General features: G+C 39.4%; 1 protein-coding gene across 1 annotated transcript in view; it reads right to left on the bottom strand.

Annotated features, from left to right (window-relative positions):
- Positions 1-12,047, bottom strand: part of TIGIT (T cell immunoreceptor with Ig and ITIM domains) — a 483,149-nt gene extending 471,102 nt beyond the window's left edge. The window contains exon 1 of the mRNA XM_044072774.1: positions 11,930-12,047. Coding sequence (XP_043928709.1) covers positions 11,930-12,047 — 118 coding nt within the window. The remainder of the gene's footprint in view (positions 1-11,929) is intronic.
- Positions 12,048-13,757: the final 1,710 nt, after the last annotated feature.

Consider the following 13,757-nt stretch of genomic DNA (forward strand, 5'->3'; position numbering starts at 1 on the left):
TTTAAATATCTTTGTTCGAGGGACGGGGACTCAATATTCAGCTACGTGCCTTTGTGTTTATTTCGTATTGTGGTGTTCGCAATGATGCCTTGTATGCTTTGCATACATTTCAGTATCCACGGACACTGACAGGTGTGATTAGTATTAGAGGCAGGCTGTACTAGTCAGCATTAGAGGTTGCACCTATGCAGCCAACATGATCACGCCTCTGTGCAGTGCTTGGACATGCCCCCTACACTTGTACACGTTTCCTATGCACGTGGCCATTATGGCAGAGCACCTTCATTAATATGCATGTGGTGTTGCTGTGCCATCTCTACGCCACACGTTTGGTGCAAGGCTAACGCCGTCCTTGCGCCGAGCTTCATGAATCCCGGAGATTATTTAATAAAATTAAGTAATTTCTTTCTTTCTTAAATAATGTCATTGTACAATAGCAATAACTGATGAGTGGGTGTGGGTATATTGAAGATTTGCCCATGGGTGGCTTTGTTTGATCACTCAGGTTTTGCTCTCATAATCAAACCAAGTCAGCTGTGGGCAAATTTTCAATATACCCACACCCCAGTCATCAGTTACTGCTTAAATAATAATTCAAAATGGTGAAAATTTGCTGCTAAAAACATTGCCTTTGTACAAGATGTCACTGATGGATGTTATATGAAAGAATACATTAAATAACATAAGATATGAGACTGGAGGTGTTAGTAGCTGGAAAGAAGCTCCAGGATAAGCAAGCTTATTAAACTTAATTACCAGTTACATGCTGACTGCTTACAATATGATTTCCCTAAAAGCAGCCCAAAATACCAGCTGTACTACAAATGGCTACATCAGCTGCTGTGATTAAGGGTGTATTTAAAGACAATTTGCATGCAACATTACATGCAATACCATAATGAGCAGTGATGGAGAGAGAGAAGATGATTCAGAGACACAAGTAGCACGACTGCTCTACATGAAAAATAACATAGTATGCACATTATGCAAATGATTGCATAATAGTATGCAAATGAGTGTCATCATGCTAAAGAAAATACTCACATATGCAAACATTAACATCATACATGGTAGAGTAATTCAGAAACTAATAAGTTTTGCTCAAGGAGCAGGGGTGCTCATCTGTTCTGAACACCAGGATTTTCTGCTGTACAGTAGCTTCACTCTTGTTGCGATACAACGAGAAGCAGGACCTTTAGCTGAGCAGTATGTGTTACTGGCCCATGTTATTACACTTTGTTGCCTCACAAACAAGCTTGTCAGTGCTGGATATAACATCACCTCTATGGCCAGGAGATTGTTGACAGCTACCCTGTGGATAGAGAAACTATATAAGAGTTATCAGATATGTTTCTGATATATGGAATCAATATGTGGACTGCCTATCGTACTGGACACAAAAGTTTGTGTAGCACCAGCCATCCTTAATATGGAGACATTTCAGCATCCCATGGGGACACATTGGGAATTTTGCTGCTGTTGGTCTCACAGATCTTATCTCAGTTCCTTGATGTGTTGCTGTGGCATGTGGCTGAGCATATATGGTTTCCATGGGCAACAGAGGACAGAACCACAGCTATGTGTGTATTGTACAATGTAACACATTCCCTGAGGTCCTGGGGGGCATAGATTGTGCTTGCATTGCCATCAAGGCCCCACCTTTTCCACATAATGTTCAGTAGATCAGCTGGAGGGCTTCCACTCCATTAACTACCCTATGGTATGCAGTGCATAGGGTAGTATATACAGTGTGTCTCTGTTGTGGAGGTAGATCCCATGATGCCCACATCTGTCACTTGTGAGACTTTTACCAGGGTTTCACATCAGGTAACTTCCCACAGGGTTATCTAGTTAATAGGTAGATGCACTGCCAGTTAAACAGTCTAGGATATGCTCTTCCCATTGATATAGACAACAATAGTGATGTGTGATATACCTTAGAATCATGGCTGATGATGCCCATCTGAAAGTTCCAGACCATGGCTGAGACAGCAGACATCACAGCACATTTTTGGAGCTTTTCTCCTTCAGCCTCCTCTAAAAATGGGCTTCTACCCAGTCAAACTTTCCCATTAATCAAATATCAATAAATTCTCAGGTATGGAATGTTGTCTCCCATACAAGGCAAAGGTGGTCAGAATGTGTTGAGTCACTGACAAAGAAGCATAGTCTGGTCCATAACAATGGGTCATAAAAGATAGCACAGAATAAAACCAATGACATAAGAACCAATGCACGCATTGTCAGGTGGAGCTATGAAAATACAGACTGTTTCTTGTCAGGTTCATCAAAAAACATGTCATGATTCCAGTGTAGGTTTCAGTAAACTGGTAGCTTTATTACAAACAACATGACAGGATACCTCTCAACCTGGAAATATCGAAAATCTGGACAAAGCCCATGAGAAATAGGTACAAATCGGTACACTGATTAACATAAAACTTGCATATACAATTATGTAACCCCACCCACTCCAATGGAATTGTGGCATACAAACAATAAAATTACAATAAATTTAAACCTAAAGAAGAAACTCACAACTCACATGGCATACTGTTTCTCGTTTTATCCCTGGACTTTCCAGAAAACCTTATAGTTAATACCCGCCACAGCCCCTGCTGCTAGTAGTCTAGCAGAAGTCAAGTGTTGATTCTGGAACATTAAAGCCTACCTGTCCCCTGTTCTGTTTGGCCATGATGAACGACTGGACATTCTCCTCCAGGCCACCAGTTTGTACAGGAATCCAAAAGGATTCAGCGATTGTCTGCTGTCAGAAATGAAGGGGTTCCAGCTCACAACTTTGTATAAAACTATTATATCAAACATTTCTGACACAGTTTAATAACCAACACAAGTTATTTACCAGGACATCACAATGGGCAAGGCAAAATGAAACCAAGATCCAGACTTCGGGTCAGTTTCACACTATGAAGCTTCTATCCCTTCTGGCTGCTGTAGCATAAGATGGTTGGCAGCCGAGAAGGAAACAAAAAAAGAGAAAACACTTTTTTACTTTCCTTCTGTTCTCCTTTCTTTCTTTTTTTTTTTTGTTTTAAATATTGTATGTAGACAAAACTGATATTATTTAGGATTGCGAACAACTCACTGCAGGTAATGCGTTGGAGCCAATAGATCAGAAAAGTTAATGTAAATATATTAAATTAAATAACTGGAGCTGAAACAAGTCTTTGATTTGGTTTAAAACACAGATGAGTGCTTTCTTTCATTAAATTTATGAACTTCTTCAGATCCATCTATTTACGTTAACCTTTCTGAGCTATTTGCACCGAGTCATTATCTGCAGTGAGTTTTTCATTTTGATTAGTTTTTTTGTGTTTTTGGTGATTAGGACAGCAGGCAGACAGGCACAAGGAAAAGTAACTACACAACCCAGAAACTCACTAGAAAATGAGCACTAGACTTACCCTGACAAAAAACATCAAGTCACCTTAAGTAATCAGGGCTTGGGATGCACAGAGAAACTTAAACCACTTCACACGCAGCTGGGTAGGAGAATGTTAGCATTGCTGGCTGCAATCTCCTCCAGATGTAACATCTGCCTAGTCTTACAGACAAGAGGTTGATGTGACAGTCTTTGGTTGGCCGCTCATCTGTCGCAAGTCACAGCCGGGTGCAGACTGCATCTGTAAACAACCTTTTTTCCCCAAACTCTCTGACTCTATCTGACTAAAGAAAAAAAAAATCAGGATTTAAAGGAGCCACTTGGAAATTCATGGCACCCAATTATTTTGCACCTCAAAATGGCAAATAACAAGGAATTTGGTATGGATAAGAGGTCTGCATGGCAGCACAGTATAAGGTGTGTAAACACTTCAACATCTCACACCCAACTTTCCAATAGCTCAATACTTGCAATGTATTAGGGTACAGACTTATTCTTAAGAGGGCAACATCATGCATTTGTATTAAAAGGGCAGTGCCATTATATACATATACGCAAGCAGCTTCAATTCACTTTACACTACATCTCTCCTCACAGAAAGAAAAAAAAACACATTTTTCTAAAAGTAGGAAAAATAAGCACATTTTTCTTTACCAAATCTGTTAAAGGTTGGAGGACTGGATAGGTCCAGTGCAAACTTGTCTGAATAGGTGATCATACCTAGGGCTTGGGCCAGACTTTGTTTGCATCTTGTTTGATATTGTTGATTCATATATGGTGCCCAAATACTAAAGCTGTTTTACTAAAGCAACATTTTTGTTGATTCAGCTTATAAAGCAAACTTTTTGTTGATTAAGTTTATGACCCACATTTTGATTCTTTGTAACACCTCTAGCCTTGAATCATGTCCTTGCTTTTCTGAACCAAACACAAGGATGCCATCTGTAACAACACCATCCAAGCCAATCAATCATTTCATGTTGGAAAATCACAGAGGCTAACAGAGGACAGAACCAGAAACAAACTCATTTCAAATGCTGTTCCATATGAAGCAGAACTGAAATGAAGGCAGAACTTTGCCATTATAGAAAGTGTTACTTAACTGAAATTAAGGAGAATGCAGCCTTTTAAGACAGAATCTTCCCATGAAGGAAAAGAAAGGAATCTGTTTTGGGCCTTTTTTTGTCTAATGCAACTTGTTAGAGAACATTGGAAGCATCTACTGTAGAAAACAATTTTGCATTAACTAATGTGGGTGCCATGTATTCTAATGTAGGCTATATAAACCTTTGTCACACAACAGCATGACTGAGAGTTTTAAAGTCAACACAGATTCTCACGTAAACATTTTCTTTTCTTACTGTGGCCATGGGAGAGCACTACTCATTCAGTTCAGTTAAGTAACACTTTCTATAATGGCAAAGTTCTGCCTTCATTTCAGTTCTGCTTCTACTTTGGAGAGTAAATGAAATGGTGCCCTTCTCAATGTAGTTACGGCATATGGAACAGCATTTGAAATTAGTTTGTTTTTTCATGATTCACAGTGAGTTAGGCCATTATCACCAAACACATCTACATTGACTTCTTTTAAACTTGCTATTAAGCCCATTTTGCATGCCACAGTTCTGCTAAGCAAATTATATATGTAGAGACCATCCTGCACATAAATCCAAAACTCAAACATGTGCCCCTTACACTTAGACATGGCTAAAATATTATCAATGCATTTCAGCTTGCCTGCAGGGCTAAGTATGTCAGTCTCTGCCTCATGCAATTGCAGCTGCTTCAGGAATCTTCTTTCTGTACCACACGACATCACAATAATATCAGTTCCTGTTTCTATTTAAAAACTGAAAAATCACAACTGTTCCATTAGTTAGATGTTTTAACAGCAAAATGGCCCAGTCTCTTACATGTCTTATACCATTTGCACTCAATCTTTGCTTGCATACATCTGTGAAAATATCCTGTCTCATGCATTATATTTCTTTTCTCACTTCTCATTTAGTTTATTAATTACTGCCTCATAGGTAACTTTGACCTCTACAACTGCAAAGGAACTGTATATGGCCTTGCCTTCACAGTTGCAGCTCCAGTGTACCTAGAGGACAAGTGTGCATGTGTGTTCTGCTGAAAGTCCGTGTACAGCTGGAAATGAACATGTTATTACCAAGGGAGCCCGCAGGATTTTTTGCAGGGGGGGTGCAAACCCAGAGCCCCACCCACATAGCTCTCACCACCCCCTGCCAACACAGCCCCGCCCAAGTCCACCCACCCCAAGCCCCGCCCACACAGCCATTCCAGTGTCCCATTACTTGGCTATTTCTCCCCATTTGCCGTAGACACTGTTCAAATCTGTGTGCATACTGTTTTATGCTTTAGTTCTACAATGATTACAGGCAGTTGGATTTAATTTAAAACTTTTATTTCAAACATTATAGCCCAAACACTGAGACATTTACTAAACCTAAACAAAGCAATAGTCTTACAATGAAAACAGACTTGGCATTAAAGCTTCTCTACTTTTGAAACTCACATTCAATGAAACAGCATTGAAACCCATATTCAAAGAAAATGCATCTGGCCAGTGGCAGGTTATTTACCTTTGAACTGTTTTCAAGCAATAGGCTCCTTGCACACTGTTAGGGCCATGCAAGAGTTTTGATTTACCTGATTGTATTAATTATAATATATAATTGAATTATATCCCTTGTATTATACAGCAACACTTGTTTGAGTGTCTCTGCCGAAGTAAAAGTAATCTGAATAATTCCACATTAAAGATATGAAACTAATGAAGATGTTGCTAGAAAACAACTGTATATTTCAGTGTTTCATCTACAAATTCAGTGCCTGCTGCAGTCAAAGAATAAATTGCCTATGTTAAATTAAAAAAAATGGTAAGCTGGTATATTGCAATAGAAAATGGATGTCAAGCTGAAAAACAGGTTCATAGTTATTAGGCATCTCATCCAAAGGAGAATATCCTCAGGACTGCAGCATACGAATGTACATGCTGTAGGAATATAACCTCAAGCCTCTACATTAAGATGCAAGTATTCTACTTGTGGTGCTACTAACATAGCTTTAAAACTTTATACCACAGTAGAGATACCATTTGCTAAACAAAACAGTTGCACATTGTAAATAGACTTGGCATGAGCAGCAGTAAACTTCACTTCCCTTAAAACTCACAGTTCCTTGAAAATGCACTTGAAAATAAATTCCACCTGCTAACTCTAACTTGGGCATTTCACTTTCTCTCTCCCTCACAAACATACCATACCCCTCAAGGCCTCAACCTTAGTGCAAGAAATCTGGACAAAGCCTAAAATAAATAGGGACAGATTATAAATATGGCTCTCAAACTTAGAAAATTGCAAGAGTAACAGGATTTGTGTTAGTATGCATTTTTCTAAATGATATGACATCTAAAACTGAAATGTCTCATTATTTAGCAACTTCAATCCTTTTTAGGAGGAATATGGGGTGAAAATCTGGACATTCTGCAAAAACCTGGACAGCTGAGGGGTATGCTACCTCCCTCATACACACACACACAAAATAATTCTGGTCATACTTGAATTAGTTCTGGGAAGGTTGCACTGAACAGCACCGTGCTTGATCTGAAGTGGGTGAAATCCTGGTAGCCAGTGATAATAACTGATCTGCAGCTCAGCAATGTGGAGCATTAAAGCATTTTTAGCAGAGCATTGTTTCATCACTACCTATTGTGTTTGCACGTAAGCTGTAGTTATTTCAAACATTTGCCTTTCTTGATTACTACAGAGTACATTTACCCACCAGAGCTATTGTGTTTTGACTTCAGTGTGGAGCTTACCTAGTTATTGCAGGGCTTGGCTTTTAAGTAAGGTAGCAATGCTTATTTACCATATACCATTAAAGCCACCCAACTAAGTGTACTAACACACAGACACTGCTATAACACACTGGTCTCCAATAAAATGTAATGAACTTCTGAAAATACTGTAATCCTGTCCTTTTATTACAAATACTGTCATATGCATTTCAATACCCAAGGCTTATACATTATCTAGTTATGTAAATATTCTCTGCATGGCAACAACGAAAAGGCTTTCAATGCTGGTAATTCTTTAACAATATGCTTACTAAAGCTTACTTGCATCTTACAATCTCCGACAAGCTTACCTGATGTTCATTAAACCATGGCTATTTAAACAGAGCAACAGGGCACTGTGACAGCATGCAGTTCCTGAATAATAAGAAGCTTAAATCAACAGTATAAAAATCTGATAGAAAACCAGAACATTCTGCAAAATCAAGGACAGATGAAAAGCCACGGTCGTATTTGTGATCTACCTTGGATGGGGAATGCTCTGCACACTTACACTGCGTAACTGCTCCTTGCCTTCCTTGGACACATCCAGAGCCACTACAATGGAGGTGGGGTGAAATAAGTATGTCATAATTTGAAATGTCTCTGGCTGACAGTGATGGCTCTAACACTCATACCTCTCAACATCAAGTAGAAAACAGTTTATTCCAAATATTCCAAACCACAAAACACGTATTTCATTTCATTTATGAAATACGTGTTTTGTGGTTTGGAATAAACTGAAGTTATATAGCAGTGACTGTCTTTTGGACTCATAGCTCTCAACTTCAGAGCAAGAAATCTGGACAAAGCCATACATAGAACTAGAAGTGGGACACAGGCCCAAAAATAAGGCCAGTTTTTAAATATTGCATTATTAACTTAGATAATAGAACAGTAGTAGATCTTGCATTAGTACAAATTTTCTGAAGGGTATAAAATCTGAAACTCAAATGTCTGCCATTATTTTCTAACTTCAATCTTTAATGACTTGCCACTAATTAGTCAGAAAACCACAAGTTTATGAAAAACGGACCAAAATGTGATGCAAAAATACCTGTCAAAAAAGGACACCTTTTTAGTATTAACATTGTTAACTTGAGCAGCTAACAAAATAAGAGCATCTACATGCATTTCTGAAATAAAAGTAATCTATAACTCTGATCATTAGTTATATACAATTGTAAACCCTCCACATTTTCTTCCAAAATTGCCATTTTGGAGGAGGGATTATTAGGGGAGAGCAACATTTTGAGCCAAAATTGGGGACAATTGAGAGGTTTGGATATTCCTAATCTACAGTGATTTGCACATACCTCTCAACCTCTTAATGCAGGAAATCTGGACAAGGCCAAATATATTGGGGGAACATACAAACACTACTAAAAATTGCTCTTGTATAAACTTAAGACAGTCTTGCATTAGCATGCATTTTTCTGAAGGTTATGACGTCTGAAACTATGTGTCATTTAGTGACTTCATTCCTAAATGATTTGCTAGAAAACCACACATTTTATGAGGAACTAACCAAAAATAAGAAGCAAATATCTGTTCATTCTGCAAAGATATGGACAACTGAGAGGTATAGTTCAATCAGGGCTGTCTGAGTTCACTACCCCCCCCCCTTCACAAAATCATGGTCAAATGGAGCCTCCCCCTGCAGCCATTCCAATGTCCCATTCCTTGGTTATTTTGCCCCATTTACCATAAACACTGTAATGTGCATACTGCTTTACTTCTGCGATGATTTAGGATTTCATTTGAACATTTTATTTTGCATTTTACAGCACAAACCCTAATACATATCTGTTAAACAAAGCAATGCAGCCAGTCTCACAATGAAAATAGACTAACATTAAAACTTCACTGCCCTTGAAACTCACATGCATTGAAACAGCATTGAAACCCACATTCAAAGAAAATACATCTTGCCAGTGGCAGATAAATATTAACTCTGGGCTGTCTTCAAAATCATAGGCCCCTCGAACATAACATACACATGCTCTTTGATACACCTTCCTGACTGTATTACATTATATTCCTTGTACAATACAGTACAGTTGTTAGAGGACATTTCAAAATTATTGTTTTGAACATTTTTCCATTAACAATGAAACAAAATGCATACACCACTGACAAAACTGCCCAATTCAAAACATTTCCATCATAAAAAGTCTACTTAACCTTCTATAGTCCACCAGTATCAGTAAAAAATATGCACAACCTCTGTAAAATCCACATTAAAGAAATTTGTAACTAATAAAGAGGTTGCTGCTTTATATGTCATTGTTTAATCTACAAATAAAGTGCCCGTTACCCTTGAAGAATAAATTGCCTTTGTTGCATGCAATAAAAAAATGATAAGCTAGTAATACCGCAATAGGGAATGAATAGCAAACTGATAACAGGTTCATAGTTACTAGGTATCTTTACCAAAAGGACTGCAGCATCCACCCCCTTTACAACACAGTACAGTATCAGCAATGCATCTACCTACTGTGGGAGTAGAACCCACAGCCTTCAGCATTAAAAGCAAGGACACTATCTGTTGTGCTATTAACAATGCAAGCAGATTAAACATAAGCAGCACTAAACTTTTGCTTCCCTGCAGCTCTCAGCTCGTAAAATCTACTCGACACTCAGCTGTATCTCTGAACTTTGCAGCACAAGAAATCTGGAAAAAGCCAAAATTTATTTGGGGGGGGGGGGGAGGCCAAAAACCAGGGACACATTTTAAACATTGCTTGTATAATGTTGGAAAGTTGCTAGAATAAAATGCTGCGTTACCACCATACATTTCACTGCCATGTCCTGAACCCAGGGGACCCTGTGCAAAACAGTCAGAGCAACATACCACTACGCCAAATCAGCTGTTTTGTGAAACAGGAAGACTGAAACTTAAATGGCTACCATTTAGTGAATTCAGTTCTCACCATAGTACAGCTGTCAACCTCTTAGCACAAAATACCTGAACAAAGCCAATAATGGGTGAATACAGCCCCCAAACATTCAGTGAATTCAGTTCTCACCATAGCTCTCAACCTCTTAGCAAAAAACACCCGGATAAAGACAGTAATGGGGGAATATAGCCCCCAAACATATTCAGTGAATTCAGTTCTTACCGTAGCTCTCAACCTTAGCACAAAACCTGGATGAAGCCAATAAATACCTGAACAAAGCCAATACTGGGTGAATACAGCCCCCAAACATATTCAGTGAATTCAGTTCTTACCATAGCTCTCAACCTTAGCAGTCCAAGACATGATCTCATCATAAATCAAAAATACATTTCTTAAAAATATTTACAGTACAGTAAAACAAATTCAGTATTTAAGATACACATAGCACATTTTGTACCACATGTGCAAAGCATTTTCAGATAAATTTGACATCCTGCATGAATAAAGTAAGGATGTAGGAAAACAAGTCGACCTTCAAAGCTCTTTGTTATAAGCCACTGAGACTTTTCAAAAGCCATCCATCTTCCCAGTGACTGCTAAATTAATTTTAATCAATGATGCATATGCTACTCTATTACCTGTATGTTTCATAAATAATTTACTAAAACATCATTAATGCATCAATAAAGCTCACTTGGCAACATCAGAACTAAAGAGATGAACATGAAATAAGATGCTCCATCCATCCTAAATCTACAAACTTTCTGTAATGCCTCTGCCATATCTTCTGTTCAGCATCAATACCCCCACACCCTTTGTGGGCAGCCTCATGTGATTAATTCATACATAATTCACTGTCCTACATCCCTGGAAGAGTAATATCACACTCTCTAAGAACAGTTCCAAAGCAGATAACACACTGGTATGGAAAATAGTTTAGGATTCAGTAAAGGGGATATTAGCATTACAGGATAATGCTTAACTGCATGAAACATTCTGCAAGGGGTTGTGCTGTGGTTGGTATATGGTATATGTTGGGTGGGAGGACATGTATGCATTGTAGACTGGGAAGGTCTATGGAGATTCCTAACCTGAACAAATAGTCATTCCTATAGTTCTGATAAACTAACATGAACAACAACTTTTACAAAGATGAAGACTTTCATTTGAAAATACCTAATTATCTTACTTGCATACACCTCTCAAACACTTAAAACACACACACACTTACCTCTCACTTGTACGTCCCAACATCTTTTAACATCCCGGCCCTAACTACCTATTTCTTACTTGCACACACCTCTCAAACACTTAGAAACACACACGCACACACTTACCTCTCACTTGTATGCTCGTCCCAACATCTTTAACATCCCGGCCCTAACTACCTATTTCTTACTTGCACACCTCTCAAACACTTAAAACACACACGCACACACTTACCTCTCACTTGTACGCTCGTCCCAACATCTTTTAACATCCCCGGCCCTAACTACCTATTTCTTACTTGCACACACCTCTCAAACACTTAAAAACACACACACTTACCTCTCACTTGTATGCTCGTCCCAACATCTTTTAACATCCCCGGCCCTAACTACCTATTTCTTACTTGCACACACCTCTCAAACACTTAAAAACACACACGCACACACTTACCTCTCACTTGTACGCTCGTCCCAACATCTTTTAACATCCCCGGCCCTAACTACCTATTTCTTACTTGCACACACCTCTCAAACACTTAAAAACACACACGCACACACTTACCTCTCACTTGTACGCTCGTCCCAACTTCTTTTGGATTTGAAATTCCGCGCGCGGGGTGGAGGAGGCGGAAGCTAAAGACGTAAGCCAACAGTCGCACAGACGGAACAGATGAAATCATGTCGCAAACACCTGTTCCGTCTGTGCGACTTGACGCAAAGAAAAAAAAAAACATTTTTTTTTTTTTAAATTAAAAGAAAATGAAGTCTCCGGGCCAGCCGAATCCAGGGGGGTGCAAGTGCACCCCCTTGCACCTGCCTGCGGGCGCACTTGGTTATTACTAATCTGATGTATCCCCTACAGACATTTAGACAGTTGTCACCATCCCAACTCCCACATCCAATCCACAGTCAAGTATGAGGATTCTCTTATGATCCCTGGATTTAGTTACTAAGAACTCTTCCACTTCTGTTAGCCACTTCTGTTTTGCAGGTCCACCTGTTGCATTGGACCAGTCCCTGATGATCGCCTTTGTCTTGGTCTTGGTATACAGTATAATATTTGTGACCATGTGATGCACCACTAGTAACTTATTATGACCACCCAAAACATTGGTGTTCTGTACCACTCCCCTGACACAGTTGTTCCTGCTAAGTCTTGTCTGTTTTAACTTTTTCAAGAATATGCATGTCATGTGTGCAGATGACCTACAATAACACCTCTCTCTCTTGTGTGGTGAACTTTTCCTGCCATTACCATTCTATTACATCTGTGACAAGAAGCGTACACCCGTGGGTTACACACCTCTGTGTATGTGTGTGTGTGTGTGTGTGTGTGTGTGTGTGTGTGTGTGTGTGTGTGTGTGTGTGTGAGAAAGAGAGAGAGAGAGAGAGAGAGACACTGTGCTTGGCCGATCCTGTATGTCTCAGTTCTGTCCCCCTGCCTCCATTTGGTGGCCGTATACCTGTACACTAATATGCTTTGGCCATTCCCACCCTGTGCCATACTGACAACAATGGGAATGTTACCACTTCTAACCTTATTGCAGCACTGTGCGGATGGCCAATGGTGCTGTGTATATCCTGTGTCCCCTCACCTCCCTCTCTGCACATGGCCATGATGTGTTCTGTGTGCAGGAGGCATTGCTTGCCCTGAAAAATGTCTTACAGTCTGTGTACATAGGATACAGTGTGGACTCCCCAGCTGACCAGTAGCTTGACACATCCATGTGTTGTGTTAACTGTCATGATGATCTCCCATCTGGGCAGTAGCCGGTTATTCCCATATCCTATGTTCTCTTTCAGAGTTAACCCCCAACACCTGGACACTAAGCTGTCATGCCCTTTCGCTCAGTTATCTATCAGGGCTAGCATTCCAACTGGAGACTAAACTGTCATGCACTTATTATCATTTTACCTCACTCAATCGACTGTTTCCTATCTGTCCCAGTTGTTTTGATGTATCACATGTGCTCCTTGCAGTGCAGTGATACATTATGAGTTGTCTTATTTTCTTTCATTGTGCTTATATTACAGTGCAAGCTTTTCTTCACTGAATTTCTGTTCCTGATTCCTTCATGTTATCAGATCTCCCACAATATAGTGAACGTTTGTTATCCCACCATAATAGGACTCATAATGCAATGATTATGATAATAAGCCTATTTATTGTGATTGTCTCTGAGTTAATGCCATAACACATTGTGCTGCACTCCTTGTCAGTGCTACCATGTTCATCCCTGTCCGTTTCTTGGGTGAAAGGACATGTGCACACTAAACTCATACATGGACACTTTGAAGCCTGTGGCACTGCCAGTCTGTGTTAGAGATACTTTCCATGGTACAATCTTGCTGCCTAACAACGCATATCAGATGGTGTCCATAATATGTGA

Source organism: Protopterus annectens, chromosome 5.part1, assembly GCF_019279795.1.
Source record: "Protopterus annectens isolate FY-2018-M chromosome 5.part1, PAN1.0, whole genome shotgun sequence".
Classification (NCBI taxonomy): Eukaryota; Metazoa; Chordata; order Ceratodontiformes; family Protopteridae; genus Protopterus; species Protopterus annectens.